At 42.3% G+C, this 17,683-nt stretch overlaps 1 protein-coding gene across 6 annotated transcripts in view; it reads left to right on the forward strand.

Moving 5' to 3' along the window:
• Nucleotides 1-15,890, forward strand: part of LOC6620798 (protein kinase shaggy) — a 42,756-nt gene extending 26,866 nt beyond the window's left edge. For 5 of the 6 annotated variants that reach the window (XM_032725085.1, XM_032725086.1, XM_032725087.1 and 2 more), the window contains 8 exons: nt 6,704-6,894; nt 6,964-7,047; nt 7,926-8,036; nt 8,105-8,342; nt 8,403-8,596; nt 9,632-9,821; nt 9,892-10,323; nt 13,778-15,890. In XM_032725085.1, the coding sequence (XP_032580976.1) occupies nt 6,704-6,894; nt 6,964-7,047; nt 7,926-8,036; nt 8,105-8,342; nt 8,403-8,596; nt 9,632-9,821; nt 9,892-10,323; nt 13,778-13,968 (1,631 nt within the window). In that variant the 3' untranslated portion in view covers nt 13,969-15,890. Of the gene's footprint in view, nt 1-6,703; nt 6,895-6,963; nt 7,048-7,925; nt 8,037-8,104; nt 8,343-8,402; nt 8,597-9,631; nt 9,822-9,891; nt 10,324-11,319; nt 12,281-13,777 lie in introns of those variants that run through there. The other variant, XM_032725084.1, reaches the window with a different exon arrangement.
• The last annotated feature ends 1,793 nt before the right edge of the window (nt 15,891-17,683 follow it).

Consider the following 17,683-nt stretch of genomic DNA (forward strand, 5'->3'; position numbering starts at 1 on the left):
TTCTCTCTCTGTTGGGGAAGTTGGGTCAATAACCCAGCAACGAGTACATTTTTCCATTTTTCCGATAGTTTTGTCTTCAGATAAACGAGGGTGGAGATGATATGCGCCTATATGGGATCTTATTCTCCCTTTTATTGCCATATGCACATGTAAAATGTGATCTTGGCTTTATTGTGGAGCGCCGACGATAAGGCAAAGCGGAATATTCTCGCTCGGTCTCTACATCAGGCCATTTCTCTGTTGTTGCATTTGCTCGTTGATAAGAAAAAATCCGACGATGGGCAGGGCAGGGCAACAGCACTGACTTACGCCAGCTGATGTTGATTTCTTCGCCAACTCATCTACATAGTATACTTTATGACTGGCAAACTTTGGATTAAGTGTATAGTTTATAATTATAACGACGAGTAGAAATTAGTGCGCACAAAGTGGCCGACGAGTTTTAGGACTGACTTATGGATAATATAACTTTTCCGACGAGCGATCCAGTTACCTGCTGCCCACCTGTGTCATACGATAGCGTAGTTAGTACTTGCAGTTGGTTGTTTTTTTTTTAAGATTCCACTAAATGGTTGTCAGTTGCATCACTTGGGAATCTTGGCCCGTGAGCTTAGCTAGCAAACGAAGCGTTAACGCCGCGGTGCGAAAAGTGGTGAGTGGCTAGTGGCTAGTGGCATTCCCCTTGCTGGCTGCTACGATTCCAGCGTATTGAAGGCACTGTGTCACGGCGTGCTTGTCACCTCGGTATCATCACCATATCATCATCAGCCCAAGGCATCGTCTCAGTTTTCATCCGGCAAGTCGTAGAAGTGATTTGCAGCTTTTAGCAGATGCTGACTGATAGCAGGAAGGTTGGCGAACTATATACATATATATTTTTGCTTTACTTCACTCCGCCCAACTCCCTCCCCCGGTTTCTCGCTGTGTAGAGGTTAAGTCAAAGCTACGGCAGGCTGCCTGATCAGAGATCGGCAGTAAAGAGATCAAGAGGCACGCGGCTATACTGCTAAAGCGCTGATTATATATAGCCATATATATAGACCCGATTCCCGTCGAGGGGGTGGCAGGGCAGAGAATGGGAAGACGGGAGGAATCGGGGATTCGGGAGCAGAGATTACGCCGTGTTAGCTGCTGCTGTTGTTTTTTTTTTTGTGTTAACGCTCGACAATCACGCGCTCGTTTCATAAAACGGATGACAGAGCAAAAAACTTTTCCAAAAATATCAAAGCCCAACAACATGCATATATTGAGCAGCTTGTGAAATGTATTTTTACGTATATGTGCATATATGTATTATATACATTCGTATATTCACTAAATCTGTGACCAAACGGAGGCGTGTCTCTGTCGTCTTGTTTTTTTTCTTTCGTTTTTTATGCCGCCCTCTCACCTCATTTCCTTTCTACCCTGCCCTGCCTCACTTTCGATTTGGGATTTGAAATGGAAAAATATGTTTTTGTGTTTTTCACTAAGTATTTGGGAATATAATATATATATATTTGCAACTGGGATTATTATTTGGGGGAAAAGAGGAGGGGGAATCCCTATAACCTGTTGATGCTGACTATTGAAGAGTAAGAGTAAATGTGGGCTTGTTGGATATTGATGGATATCTGATTAGTACAATACTGCAATTTGTGTATTTGTATTTGCACACTGATAGCGATGCAACAGGTGATTAGTGATTAGTGTTGCTATTTTCGTCAGTTACAGCGATGGAAATGTTTTATTTAACATTTGCCCAGCTTCCATTGCCGATACGCGTCTGCTTTTATTTTAATTTGCTTTAGTTGATTTTATGTTATGTCAACTCGCATTCAATACTCGTGTTTGATCAGCTGCGAAAAGAGCATTTTCAATGGGTTCTAGTTACTTACTAGATACCAGATATCAGATACTAGTAGTTCTCTTTAAAATGCACCTCACGAACTATTGATTTCTCTTCGGCGAAATGGCTTCCTCTGCTCCGATTTGTTTGTGTTTTGCATATATTTTCCGCACTTTGAGGTCTTCTAACGATTGGGAATGGATGGGGAGGCATTTGGACGTTCCGTAGATACAAAAGAGAAAAGTGTTGCCCGATTTTATTGGTGGCATTCAAAAGTATGCTATGGAAAGTTCGGCTGATGCAGCCAAAAGACGCTGCGATAAAAGAGACCGATGATAATGATGCAGGTGACAATGGCTGGTGGATTCATTTCTAGAAGGTTGCCAAGTGCTGCAGATTGTGGGGCATCTCGTGATCTCCGCCCGCGTGGGTCGTCATCTGGCATCCCTCTTCCACCGCCTCGCTTATCGATTTCTGGCCTCTCTTTTGCCCAAAAACCGTGATCGACAGATAGCTTTCTTAGCCAATAAAATAAAATAAAATCAATTCGATTCAATTAAATGAAGTCTATATATGCAAACTATATATACTGCATATGCATTAGCTACTAGCACACAGAAAAATGGCACTGATAGAGTACATTTTTTAATAGTCAGCAGCGGCAAGGTGAAGATTGCGAATGAAATATATAAAAAATAGTCTAAAAAACAAGGGCTATACGTACTCGTACATACATTTACCCTTCAGACGTTCCAGTCTTGGCTGATCTCAAAGGGTTTATTGTAAGTGTTCTTCTTATCCCTCAAAGTAGTTGGGGAAATCCAAGTGGGGATTATCGTTCTACATCCTTGAAATAAAACTAGTTGGATGTTGGGTAAAGGTTCTCATTCAATTCAAAAGCTCAACTCAGTTGGGGGATAGCCTGTTCTAATCGTGGGCATTTTGGGCGTGGTTCAACTGAACCCAAAGTTCGTGCGGCGATGACTCCACTCCACACAGATATCTATCTAATGGTGGGGTTGCAAAATGCCAGTTTTTCGGGGTAGATCCCGATTATTGTTTGGTAATGCGCTTTCCATTTTCCTTTATTGCTCCATCCGTCTGCGTTAGCTTCCTCCGCCTCCGCCGTTCCGAATGGAGGGTGTTCGCCCCTTAACGTGGTGGTACTGCGTCATGGCATTTTGCATGCCACCGCACTGCGCCGCCCACAACCGCCCACGCCCCCTTTTGCGACTGAGTGGTGCCAAATGCTTGTATATCGATTAGTTTCCGTCGACGGTGGCGGCGGCACAACAAATAGCTTTGCCGCTCGGACAGCTCCAACTGTTCCACCAGCAGCAGCGGCCCATGTTCCACCTTTCTGAATGTTTGGCCAGGGGGAGGGGAGCAGTGTGTTTTACCCATTGATAATTTGATTGATTTGGTCGCAGTCCTGTAGAAACTCAGTTGATTAATGTGAGAATGGCTGCGGAGGAACCAAAACAGAAACGATTTACAATTGATGAATCGATCAAATCGATAAATGCACATTGAAATATATATAACTGTATGCATATTGATCCTTTGCGATTCTTTCGAAAGTGCGAACGCCACATCGTCGTCTGGCAATAATTTGTATATCGATTGACAAAGTTTATGGGCCAATAAAGTAAATTGGTTTATAAGCTAGCACGCAAATATTTTATTATCAATTTTATTATCATTTACTAAAGCTTTTCAACTTTGAGTACCATGCTAACATTTCGCATATGGATCTTATCTGTTCGCCGTTGCAGATGCAATGAGAAACAATGTCAATGCTATTGGGGCTTTAATTTTCGTCGCATTTGTGATTCTAATTGATTCATTAAAATAAAATAAATTTGATTTGCACTTGCATGTGCTGCGTGGTGTATCCTTTGATTGGTCTTCTCCGCCGCATTCTCTTCGAATTCTTCTGGCGAATCTTCGTTCTCCGCTCTGCCTCATTCTTCTCCGCCGCCGCCGCCGCATTGAACTGTCAGTTGTCTGTCGTCAAAAAAAGGCAGGGGCCATAAGGGGGCGTGGCTGTCGCATGCTTGACCACGCTTGGCTGCCACTGTCTTTCTTCTGTCGACTGTCTTCTGTCGTTCTGTCTTCTGCGTCTCCGAACCAGCGTCTTCTCTGCCTTGGCCTTATCGCAATTTTCGCTCAATTAAAATTTTCCCCAAAACCGCAACAAATTGTACGCGATTATTATGATGGGGATGGTCTAAGATTAGTAGGCTTTTGCATTTTTTCAAGCGCGTTTTAAACGATCGAAGAATCGGTGGACCGCATTCGTGTGTGGGTCGCGTGTGGAACCCACCGATCGCCCTTCGTGTGGCATTCGAGTGCGATCTCTGGGTTCTCAGCTGTCGTTCGTCGTTCGTGTTGTCCTCTGCCTTCTTCCATTTTTTGTCGCCAATTGTGCAACGGTAGCTCGAGCGATCGGATCGTTGGATCGAAAGCGGAACGAAACGGACGGAACGCATCGGATCTGATCGGAGGAGGAGCACTCCTCTTCTCTCGCTTCTTCTTCTCGCCCCTTCTTCCTAAAAAAACACATCCGAAAAATCGAAGATCGTACTATTTCGGTTCGCAATTTTTTTTTACTGTGATATTCCACTTTGTTGTTGTTTTCGGTGGTGCCGCGTGTTTGCATTTTTGCTATTTGAAGATCGATCGATCGATTGATCTGCACACAAAGCGAACGAAACGTCAAGTGACCGAAAATAAAAACTAGGCCAAAGCCTGCCATCGTACACAGAGAGAAAAGCATTTAAAGTTTGTATGCAGTGAACCAACCACATTTGGCATCGCCTTAAATAAAGCCTATATTATTTTGCATTTGAAACTGGAAAATTGGACGTTAGATTATCCATTCTGAAACACAAGCACTTGGTGCAGATACATTTTGTATCTGTGAAATAATGCTCTTAGGAGTGAGCTTGCGTAATATGTAGGAATTAAAGCAATTGCTTACGTATGTGTATACACTTCGTATATTCTCCAAGATATGTTGCTTAAATTCTATAAATTCTCAAATATGTTTCATCCAAATAATGAGTTTCGAATAAAGGTTTGAACTAATTCAGCTGCCGTTCTGCGCAAGCTTTGATTTCATATATACATACATATACATATTTTTTTGCCGTGTAAGGCAGGCAGAGCGCTATACCCACTCTACCGCCACTCGCACGGTGGTTCAGTGGATCAGTAAACCAGTGGTGGCCAGTACTCCCCGCTCAAGGTGGATAAGTCACAGGTGGTGCCCGTGGCGGTGCCGCGCGGTGTCCGCAAGGTGGTGCGAGTGGTTCGCAAAAAGAAGCTGGCACCCGGCAGTGGGTCAGTGAACGAGGCCAGTGAATCGGATGGTGCTGGCTCTGGCACCACCACCTCCGGCAGGCAGAACTCCATAGACGCCAGCAAACCGCCCGCCAAGGTCATCAAGAATAAAAGGGGCTCCCTGGGCGGTGGTGGTGCAGCGCCACCCATACCGTTGGCCACCAAAAAAAAGAACAAACGTCGATCGTCCAGCGATGAGGAGGCGAGCTCCTGCAACGAAAGCCCCACCGAATCCGAGCCGGAATCCGGTTCGGGCAGCTCCTCCAGCGCAGGCAGCGAATCCGATTCGGACAGCGAAACCACCAGCAGTAGTTCCTCCACCAGCGAGTCCTCCAATGCGGATCGCAAGTCGAAGGCGAATGGCAAGCACAAACCCCTTTCCGCCGCGGCCAAGGCGGCCCAGTCCGCCTGCTCGTCGTCCTTGGTGGTGGCCGCCGCTCTGAAGAAAAGCAAACCGCCGAACCGGAGCGGCAGTGGGGCCAGCATCGCCAGTGCCGGCGGAGGAGGAAAGCAGTACAAGGACCCAAGTACAGAGATAGGACCTAGAAGAAAACCCCCAATATCCCAGATCCCAAAATGTGAACCACGCACACACCCGACATCCTTTATCGATGTAGATATAAAGATAAAACGATAGAACGATAGAATTTGTTATGGAAAAGCGAAAAGTACGAAACATCTGAAGATGTGTGACCACCAAAATCGACAATGATGCGAGAGGCAGTAGCAGCTGCCCCATCATCATCATCATCGTCGTCATCATGAGCATGAACATGGCATCGGCATCTTTGGCGCCAATGCCAAAATTAATTAGCAACAAAAATGCAAAGGGCTCGGTCGCAAATTGCAGGGAAAAATCAGGCACTTAGTTTAGTTGCTATCTTATGCTAAATGTATTTAATTAAACCTAATCAGTATGATTAGAGAGATAGAGATGCAGGTGTGACATAACTTTAATCTCTTTTAATACTCTTTGACTTTCAATTCTGAAAAGACTTTATTTTGCAACTTGTACCGCGGAATACACTATCTACATCCTTTTATCTCTGTTTCTCGTACTCCTAACCGCCAACTTGCCTTGTCCCATCAATCCGAACTCTTCTGTCTGTATCTCCAACTCGTGTTTGTTTAGTTCTTCACCCCCGTGACTCTTCCATCTTCCCTCCATTCCTCGTTCCGCTGTTTTCGTTTCGAGATGATCCCTGCACAGGGACGATGACTGATCGTTATCCTGACCATATCTTGTGTGATTCGCGTCTGATTTGTGTGCAGGCATGAAACAACTGATCGGCAAGCTGAACGACCTGTGGCCCGAGCACAGTGTTGCACTGTCCATTCCAAAGGAGGTCGATAGGAGCAAGGAGAAGCTGGAGGGCGCCTGGGAGACGACAGGTGTATAAACCATCAATATTTACTATTTATTATATATATGTGTGTGTGCCTAGGATGAGGGAATCCAACTTGCTCCCAAATACCAAATACTTGAACTAACGAAATATCATTTTGCTCTTGTGCCCCCAAACCAAACAGGTCGCGATGGTTCTAAAATCACAACAGTTGTTGCAACACCCGGCCAAGGCACCGATCGCGTACAAGAGGTCTCCTATACAGACACAAAGGTCATCGGCAATGGCAGCTTCGGCGTCGTGTTCCAGGCCAAGCTCTGCGATACCGGCGAATTGGTGGCAATCAAAAAAGTTTTACAAGACAGACGATTTAAGGTGGGTGCATCAATTGAATTGAATCACTATGTGTTGGTCCTGACTAACAATGGCACTTTCTCTTCACAGAATCGCGAATTGCAAATAATGCGCAAACTGGAGCATTGTAATATTGTGAAGCTTTTGTACTTTTTCTATTCGAGTGGTGAAAAGGTAAGATCTGCTTGCCGAAAGTCAAGTAGCTGATCAAGTAGCAACCTTTTTGGGGGAGGTGGACTGCTGAAGTTGCCAGCTTTGGTAATTACTTAGTACGATTTCAGTTGAAAATCCATCATCCATGAGCGAGTGGAATTCGGAACAAAAAATGTGTAAATAACAGCTGTGCTGAGTTTTAAGCCAATTATGTTGATGGTTAAACCGTACTAAGTATTTATTTTCAGCTGAACTGAGCTTTAGCTTAGCACTTTTTGACCGTTTTATGAGTAAAGCGATTACCGAATTGAAACGAATTTCTTTCACTTGCATATTGAAACTAATACTGACCGAACCGAACCCGTTTCGAAACTGAATCTGAATCCGAATCCGAATCCGAATCCAAAACCGAACTCGAAATCGGTCACTAGCTGGCCGAGTTCCCCATCGATTTGGGCATATTCGCGAGTGTGCTGAAGCCCCAGGTATCCCAGATCTCAAAGTTATCAGTTCTCCAGCTCAGATCATTCAGCGACTTGCTACTTGCTCTCACTCGATCTTGATCTTTCTCTATCTCTCATAAACGAATCCGAACGAATCCCCCGCTATCTATTAGAGAAATGTACAATGAAACGTGCAGAAGATCACACCGCATGGTACTCGTACAATCTCCCGTGAATCAATGATATCCTGCTGCTATGCTAGTTTGCTAGACTCAGTTAAATGTCGCCGACTGTACAACCCCGATCAAATAATACGCATGTTGACAGCTCGCAACTGCATCGGTCAGCTTCCTCCAAAACCCAGACTCACATACGCATCCACACATGGATCATTTACGCCCAAAACACTCTGATATCGCATCCTAATCGATTCTCTCCCCCCTCCCCACTTTGCAGCGTGATGAAGTATTTTTGAATTTAGTCCTCGAATATATACCAGAAACCGTATACAAAGTGGCTCGCCAATATGCCAAAACCAAGCAAACGATACCAATCAACTTTATTCGGGTGAGTCCTCCACTGCACTCCGTGTCTACGCACTCGGCACTAACTTCCCTGCTCTTTCGCCCGTTTAGCTCTACATGTATCAACTGTTCAGAAGCTTGGCCTACATCCACTCGCTGGGCATTTGCCATCGTGATATCAAGCCGCAGAACCTTCTGCTCGATCCGGAGACGGCTGTGCTGAAGCTCTGTGACTTTGGCAGCGCCAAACAGCTGCTGCACGGCGAGCCGAATGTGTCGTATATCTGCTCCCGGTATTACCGCGCCCCCGAGCTCATCTTTGGCGCCATCAATTATACAACAAAGATCGGTGAGTATACTATATCCTCATAGCATCCCATACCATGTAATCCTAATATGCATTTTTCAGATGTGTGGAGTGCCGGTTGCGTTTTGGCCGAGCTGCTGCTGGGCCAGCCCATCTTCCCTGGCGATTCCGGTGTGGACCAGCTCGTCGAGGTCATCAAGGTCCTGGGCACACCGACAAGAGAACAGATACGCGAGATGAATCCAAACTACACGGAATTCAAGTTCCCCCAGATTAAGAGTCATCCATGGCAGAAAGTAAGTGGCCAGTTGCCAGGAAATGAATTGGATCGATTATGATTTTCGATTTCCCTCGCGCTTTTCTCGCGCTCATGTTGACCGCCCCTCAGCATTCTTCTCGGGGGACGAAACTCCATTTTCCCCTGGAACAAGCACCCAAAGCACTCATTGTTAATTTGCCACAAGTGTTTCTAACCGAAAATTGTGTGTACATACAAACTCGTTGCAGTCACTACTCGAACGCACCCAATTTCCAAACGCCCTAAACCAGAAAAAACGAATGCGAGTAAGCCAAGAAACGAATTGAAAACATCAAGCAAAAAGCGTTAAGCAAAATGACCAAATTAAATAAGCACAATGCCCATCGCAGCGACATTTGCTCTTCAAATCATGCAGGGTCGTATCATGACTACTCAAGTGATTGTGGGCGCATCCAGATCCAGATTCGCATTCTTGCTTGTCTTGATCTCCCAACTGATAAGCCTGGTTTATCCCAAAAGCTTTCGGGGTTCAATCACTCAGTTCCGTATTAACTGCGGGAGCCTACAGATGCAGCCGCCTCAATCAATCCGCATTTCATGCTCAACTGCAGACATTGGGATGGGTACATGTATCCAGATTCCGCTTGAGATGCAGTTCCATGGCTTTCGGTTCATGCTTAGCTTTTCGCCAGCCCTCCCAGCTGTACAAAGAAGTTATACATTTGATTGATTTATTGGATTTGATTTGGAGTTGAATTTAATTGATTGTTTTGGTTTCTTGCCCTACTGCCTACTGCCGACGTTTGTTTTGATCCGTAAAAAATGAAGAATGGTCGGTGCTGTTTCGTGATGAATTCCGAATCGCGTCGATCAAATATCTGTAAATACGAACGCTTAATCTGTGTTCTCGTTTGTGTCCTGTCCATATCTACGATGATTGCGTCACTGCCCGCCCCTTTTGCCCTCCAGCCCAATTCTGTCCCACCAAATTGTTGAGTCCCGCACGAAAGTCCGTGCAAAGATGTCCGGTGGTTGAAAACGCTACTTAACCGAATGCTCCTCCCACTCACAGGTTTTCCGTATACGCACTCCTACAGAAGCTATCAACTTGGTGTCCCTGCTGCTCGAGTACACGCCCAGTGCCAGGATCACACCGCTCAAGGCCTGTGCACATCCGTTCTTCGATGAGCTGCGCATGGAGGGCAATCACACCTTGCCCAACGGTCGCGATATGCCGCCGCTGTTCAACTTCACAGAGCATGGTGAGTGACCAGGTCGATCAGCCAGGTGAGGCAGAATCGTTGCAACACTAATGTCGCCTTCAATCCGCAGAGCTCTCAATACAGCCCAGCCTAGTGCCGCAGTTGTTGCCCAAGCATCTGCAGAACGCATCCGGACCTGGCGGCAATCGGCCCTCGGCCGGCGGAGCAGCCTCCATTGCGGCCAGCGGCTCCACCAGCGTCTCGTCAACGGGCAGTGGTGCCTCGGTGGAAGGATCCGCCCAGCCACAGTCGCAGGGCACAGCAGCAGCTGCGGGATCCGGATCGGGCGGAGCAACAGCAGGAACCGGCGGAGCGAATGCCGGTGGACCCGGATCCGGCAACAACAGCAGCAGCTGCGGAGCATCGGGAGCGCCGACCGTCGTGGCTGCCGGAGCCAATGCCGCCGTCGCTGGTGGTGGTGGCGGAGCCGGTGCGGCGACCGCAGCTGCCACAGCAGCTGGCGCTATAGGCGCGACCAACGCCGGCGGCGCCAATGTAACAGGTGAGTAAGCGGTTGGCCATGCAGCTCCTCCCGCCTACTGCTCCCTTTCAACTCCTCTCCTCTCGTTCCCAGTCATAGCATCAGTATTGTATCGTATCGTATCGTACCTTCAGTTTCTAACTTGTGTGCCATGTGACAGGCACTAATTTTCCAAATCAAGCCGATTTCGATTTGCAGTACAGTTTCCATATTTGCAATAAAAAGCAGCATTTAATCACGATACGATACTTTGATCTTGGCAATCCGCTTGCCACACACAGCCCCATACTTCATCCATTGCCCGATCCTTAGCTGGTGACCATCTCATGCTGAAGCAACATCGCAAGTTGCCGTTGTCGGGGAAGCCCTTCCAGCGCTATACGTCCAGCATTTGATTCCAAGCTACCCGAGCACCGTTCCTGTATCCATCCATTAAAAGCACCTCCCGAAACCCAAGCAAACCCAGGGAAAGATACGAATAGATCCAGTAGTAAAGAAGCCGTAGAAGAAGCATGCTATATGTGGACAAAGAGTGGAAATCATGAGTCAAGAATTTAATCAAGTATTACGAATCAAGAAAAATAACATTTTGCAGACTCAAGAAGATGATCTCAAAAACAAATTCTTGATGTACTTACATTTTCAGTTAAATATAAATCAGTTATTCCCGTCACTTCAGTGGGTGTTTTGTTAATGGTTCTTAAAGTCGAGATCTTCATTAGATTTCTTCGGGGTTGCACTGAAAATGTCTTTCCAAGGTGTGCCTACTATCCACGCACTGAAAATCCTTTTCTGCAATTGTCCTTTTCGCCATATTTCGAATCAATCGGGATATAATGATCGACCGGCTTTTTATGTCTATCTATCGCTATGGAACACTTGATAATAGAACATTGTATTTCATTCGACTTCATTTGATTTCATTAAGTCATGTTTACTTTGGTTTTGGTGTGTCATTAGACGGCTAAAGAATTATGATTTTAATTTGTTTTTTATTTCCTTTTGTTTTATTTACAGATTCATAGGGGAAATAGTAACATACATACACACACTAATATATATCCAGGCATATATATATATAGTAATCATTATATATAACACCTACACACACAACAACAACAGCAATTATATATAATAACCATAAACAAGAATGGAGCAAGCCAATCCAATCCAGCAATCACAGCAAACTAAATACACGAGAATAATTAAATTAATTAATGCAATTGATGAAAGAACAGCAGCAGCAGCCGCAGCAGCATCAACCGCACTTTCAAAAGAACTAGAAACAGCAAAGGCAGAAAATATAACAAAAGAAATATTTTACTTAGGTAAAACATTAAATTTATTTTAAATCTAAAATAAACTAATAAGCATTAAATAATAATACATGATAATGGTAAATAAACACAATAATTATAATAGTAGAGCGAGCGCTGATCGATTGTCATTTTATTGCTGCCGCGCGTGGCGATATATATCTTTTAATTAATACTTTAAGTGAACCTTTCCGCCACTCTCTTCGTTAATTATTGTACCCTCCTATTTTTTGACGCCTTAAAGAAAAAAAACGAAACATGTATATGTATATTGAAAAGAGTCACTGCATATTTTTTTTACAACACCTTGATTTAGTACGTTTAACTTATGATTACTGATGGTAACACAATGGCGGGCGAGTTTTGTGTGGTTAGAGCTAAGATCTAACTAACTAAGAGTTTGCGTAGGTTAACCAGGGCATGGTCGTGCAACATGCAGTATGCAACACACTCACACACACATACACACACGACCCTAAGACAGCTGAAGAAGGCAGAAGATTGCAGAAGAGGAGGCGAAGATGAAGTAAAGTGGAGGAGAATGAGGAAAAGAGGAAGGAACAGAAACAAAGCAAAGCCCCGAGCATAATGTTAATGTTATGTTAAAACCTAAATTTAATGAAAATTATTAACGCAGAGAAAACGAAAGAGAAAAGAAAACAGAAAAAAGAAAAAACGCAAAAAAACAAAGCAAAAGCGAAAGCGAAACTGTTTAAAAACTATACCTATATAATATATAATCATTATGAATATAAACTATATTTTTTTTTTCAACACGCATTATGTATACATACATACTGAATAAATAAATTATTTTTATTTTTATTAAATAATAACTATGATTATTGAGCAACAAGTAAAACTCGATTCACAAGCCGAGAAAGCAGATCGAGCAAGCTAAGAACCCCTAATCGTATATATTTTTTTTCGCACTAAAATATATATGTACAGATACCATTATTTAGCCAGTAGATGAGTTAATGACCACATACGGACATACAGATCGGAGGAGGAAGAGAGCGCAGGCGTGGAGCTGGCGCCTGAGAACCGGCGGCTTAGTTGCAATATGTAGATAAGGTCCAATTACCGGGTTCCCGCCACCGCAGAGCTCCATTATTATTCGCATACATAGTCAGTGTCGTCCTGCCTCGCCCCAAAAGCTCCTTCCCCGCTCCCCCCGCTCGCCACACTTTCCGCACAGAGCTGCTACTGAATATTATTAACAATTTCTTGCTCAGAGTGGCAGGAGGAAGAGAAAAAAGAAAGAGAAGAAGAAGGAAGCGAATTGCATATGCGAAATAATGAGAAATGAGCAAAACACTTATATTTATTTCTATAGCTTATTATAATCGCCCTAAAACTAATTATTACGCTAATTATAAACCATTATTGAATACACACACATGCACACACGCAGAATAAAATACATTTTCCTAGTAACTTAGGCACACGCGAGTAAAAAAGAGAACAACTGGAAAATCTTGAAAAATAAAAAAAAAAAAACCATGCAAAATTAAACACGTTAGCTTATTTTTAGACTCGCTAATTACATAACACAATAACACACACACACGTGCATACACCGACAATTGTATATGTAATGCTGTAATAATCATGATAATATTTAGATTCGTTGATGATAATGAGCACAGAAGCCGTAATGATAATGATAATAAATGAATACAACAAAATCCAACAAATAAAAAGAGAAACAAATACAATATTTAAACAAAGTAAAACCTTCTGTTGTTGCCTTTCCTTTTGACCACCGTATCCACAGTATAATTTTGTTCAGTGTGTCGGCTGCATCTTCATTTTCCTCCTGGAGCAAAAATCTCCGAAGTAATTGGGCTCTTGAAATGGTTGGGATTCCATCGATTCTAGTGGTGTTACCTATTCGCCATACTTAATGTTTAAGTATAATTATTTGCATTTTCAGTTAAACATGAGTTTTTAAATCATTTCCATATTATTTCTTACTTAAATGGCTAGTGTGCATTCTGATTGAGCTCCTAGGAAATGGCTTGAAACTGTGTGAGAAGGTTGGGTCGCTCTGTTTGGGCCTCCCAAGCGCATCACCCCCAACATAAAGCTAATGCATACGAATAGCAATCCACATCTGTATATCTTTTTCCTTCTTTGGCTGAATCGTTTTGTAGGCTCGCAGTCGAACAGCGCCCTCAATAGCAGCGGAAGTGGCGGAAGCGGAAACGGAGAGGCAGCCGGCTCGGGTTCCGGATCCGGTTCGGGCTCAGGAGGCGGGAACGGCGGGGATAACGACGCTGGCGACAGTGGAGCAGCCGCATCTGGAGGCGGAGCAGCAGAAACCGAGGCAGCGGCGTCGGGTTAGCGCGAGCGAGGAGCTCTTTCAATGTAATGTTATTAGCAGGTTTTTCGCTCGGCCCGGGGATTCAGTTAACCCATTTCGGCCAAGAGCGAGATGACAACAGCACACAGACACACACACACACACGCAGCTACACTCGAAATATGAAAGAGATGTCGGATGTTCCCCAGCAGAAGCTATGAGTAAATGAAATGAGACAAAGGAATTCACACACACAAAACGCCCAGTACCCTTACACACCCACACAACAATAAACCCATCCCCACACACACACACACACACACACACACACACACATGTATGTATGTATATCTAGCTATATGCATTGGGCGCAAGCAAATATTTAGCATAAAATCGAAACAAAAAAAAATCCACTTTAAACTATGCATAAATAATTAAAATAACTATCTGTACTATTAAAGACAAAGAAAAATCCCGGATGGAATGTTGAGAAATAATCGGAAACCCCTCGCCCGCGTCCCAAACCTTTAATATAGTAAATAACACTTAACAACCAGCTCGCGGAACGTAATATAACTTAAGTAAAAATGCAGACGAAACTTGAATGAATACTTAGTGAAATAAATCAAAATTTTTGCCCATTTAACGTTTATATATATGCGCGGTTATACAAATATATAACGATCACAGCAGTTAGCAATCCATAGTAAAAGTAAACAATTAAAGGCGGCAAGTAAGAGGAACTAGCAAAAGGGCGGATACAACATAAACTAAACTCGCGCAAGTGCATCTATATGAATACGATATAGATATTATATAAACATAGATATATATATATATATATACGAGATATTAACAAGAGTAGTAGTCCCAGTAGCAACCCCCGACCCTCGAACCCCACTCAAACCCAATCCTTGAACCGGAAACTCCCCAGATAACGAGAAAAAGAAAGAGAAAGAAAGAAAGAAAGAAGAATAACAACTCTCCACGAATAGCAACATTTTCCGTGGCCTGTTCTTATGTAACGTATAGCAAGTACGATTATCTAAGGAAGCGATCGTCAAAATGCAATATACACTAAACACTATACATAAATACAAGAAATATAACAAATTGAGCAACAAGTAAGTGAATGTATGAATGAGTAAAACGCTTTTAGCGCGCGACGCCACCCATTAACTTAAATAAACAATGCAAATAAATGAGGTAATGAGATAGTGGAGCCACAATCTTGATATATGTAAAAGTAATCGACAAAGGACATTTAGCTGCAATTGAAAATTTAAACTAATTTAATACAAATTGAAGTAAAATACAATGAAACCGATGATGGTTTTAGTACGTAAGGCCTTAGATCGATCAACCGGAAACTCCTGCGCAACTATAGTATTGGTTCCAATCTATCTACTATATATACCTATGACAACCACCCAGTTAAACTGCTTAGAACTCGTTTCCAAATTATGTCTGCGATTATGTCCCAGCACTTTTACCCATTTACAAGCAACTAATTAAGCAAAAAAAAGCGAAAAAGAAACCAGAAGGCAAAGGGCAAAGGGCAAAAGCAAAACCAAGTCTATTTGTATGTATTTCCATAGAACTCCTTATATATTGTACGAGAACATATTTTTTTTTACTAACTAAATGATACATTTATACAATTAATGAACGTTGAGTTTTGTGGCATCAAAACTAATTAAATTTAACTATATACATATATGTACACACCCACACAAGAACACAATCGAGCATTCAGACATACTCACACGCACATACGTCTATAATTTCAAATAAATTAGAAAGAAAAAACCGAAGATTTCCAAACTAAGCCCCAAACATTTTAGTAATAATCTAAGTAAACAGCAGACAAGTTATATAAATCTTTAAACACACCCACTCACACACACACACACACTGTTTATTTGTATTTGAAAATGTCAGCAGATGGAAAATGACAGCCCAAATCAATATATATTCAAACATATATATGCATAGAAAAACCAACTTATATATGATGAACAACTTCAGCGTTTCGCTTTAATTATGAGGCAACCTCATGAGAAATTCAAACCGAACATTAACTTAATTAACAAATAAACACAAAACTAAACTAAACAATAACAACAGGAAGCCCCAAATTCAAAGAGGAAATGAAAATGAACACGAGACAAATGCGTAAAGAAAACATTAATTTAAAAACAATAAAAATTACAAACAAAAATATATACAAATGCGTATTTCTTCAAGTCGGTGGTTTGGTTGGCAAAATGTAGTATACTTTTGGGGTGCGGAAGGATTGTGACAAATGTCTGTTGTTAGCTGAAATCCCACAATTTTCAACTTACCTTGGAAAAATTGACATATATGATTCCTTCTTGATTCTCAACACCAGACCACCATAATCAGTAGCGGGTGTCCAGTGAAAACCAACTAATCGGTGGTCACCTCCTGGAATTCCAGTTCGCCTGGTAGTTTAAACCGAAAATCTCTAAATTTGGCTAACAAAATGCGCATTTTTGTCGAAAATTTGTGGATTTTTCGATTTTAGATACCAGGCAATTATAATCAGTAGCTGGTGTCTACTGAAAACCAATTAATAGTTGGTCACCTCCTGGAATTCCAGTTCGCCTGGTAGTTTAAACCGAAAAATCTCTCAATTTGGCTAACAAAATGCGCATTTTTGTCGAAAATTTGTGGATTTTTCGATTTTAGATACCAGGCAATTATAATCAGTAGCTGGTGTCTACTGAAAACCAATTAATAGTTGGTCACCTCCTGGAATTCCAGTTCGCCTGGTAGTTTAAACCGAAAAATCTCTCAATTTGGCTTACAAAATGCGCATTTTTGTCGAAAATTTGTGGATTTTTCGATTTTAGATACCAGGCAATTATAATCAGTAGCTGGTGTCTACTGAAAACCAACTAATCGGTGGTCACCTCCTGGAATTCCAGTTCGCCTGGTAGTTTAAACCGAAAAATCTCTCAATTTGGCTAACAAAATGCGCATTTTTGTCGAAAATTTGTGGATTTTTCGATTTTAGATACCAGGCGATGATAATCAGTAGCGGGTGTCTACTGAAAACCAATTAATAGTTGGTCACCTTCTGGAATTCTTGTTCGCCTGGTAGTTTAAACCGAAAAATCTCTCAATTTGGCTTACAAAATGCGCATTTTTGTGCAAAATTTTTGGTTTTTTCGATTTTAGATAGCAGGCGATGATAATCAGTAGCGGGTGTCTACTGAAAACCAACTAATCGTTGGTCGCCTTCTGGAATTCCAGTTCGTCAAAAATCGATTATTTACAAACTCGGTTTTCTCCATAACTTGAAAAATAGGCATAGCTAACTATCACTATCACTATTTTTACGATTCCTTGCAAAAAATTTTTTTTCGAAATTTTTCGCATTTTTGGTAAGGGGTACCATCATCAAAATTTGCGAAAAATGGGAAAAAATTAGAATTTCAAATTGTGAATACAGTTCGATTGGGAATTATGTTACGAATTCAACGAGGTATGACATTCCACTTTTGGACAACTATTTTGATTGCTATCGAAAAAATTATGATTATCACACAATTTGCAAAAATCGCATTTTCCGCGATTTTGTGGCAAATTAATTAGATTTTTGGATTTAAAATGGCTTTTTTATCTTGGCTCACATCCTAATTTTATGATTTATGTTCCTTCCTTGCTAATTTCGTTCGATTCAAAATTCGATTCACAGTTTTAGGTTATGGCATTATAGCTTTTTGCAATG

The sequence above is a fragment of the Drosophila sechellia genome, chromosome X, assembly GCF_004382195.2.
Source record: "Drosophila sechellia strain sech25 chromosome X, ASM438219v1, whole genome shotgun sequence".
In the NCBI taxonomy this organism is placed as follows: Eukaryota; Metazoa; Arthropoda; class Insecta; order Diptera; family Drosophilidae; genus Drosophila; species Drosophila sechellia.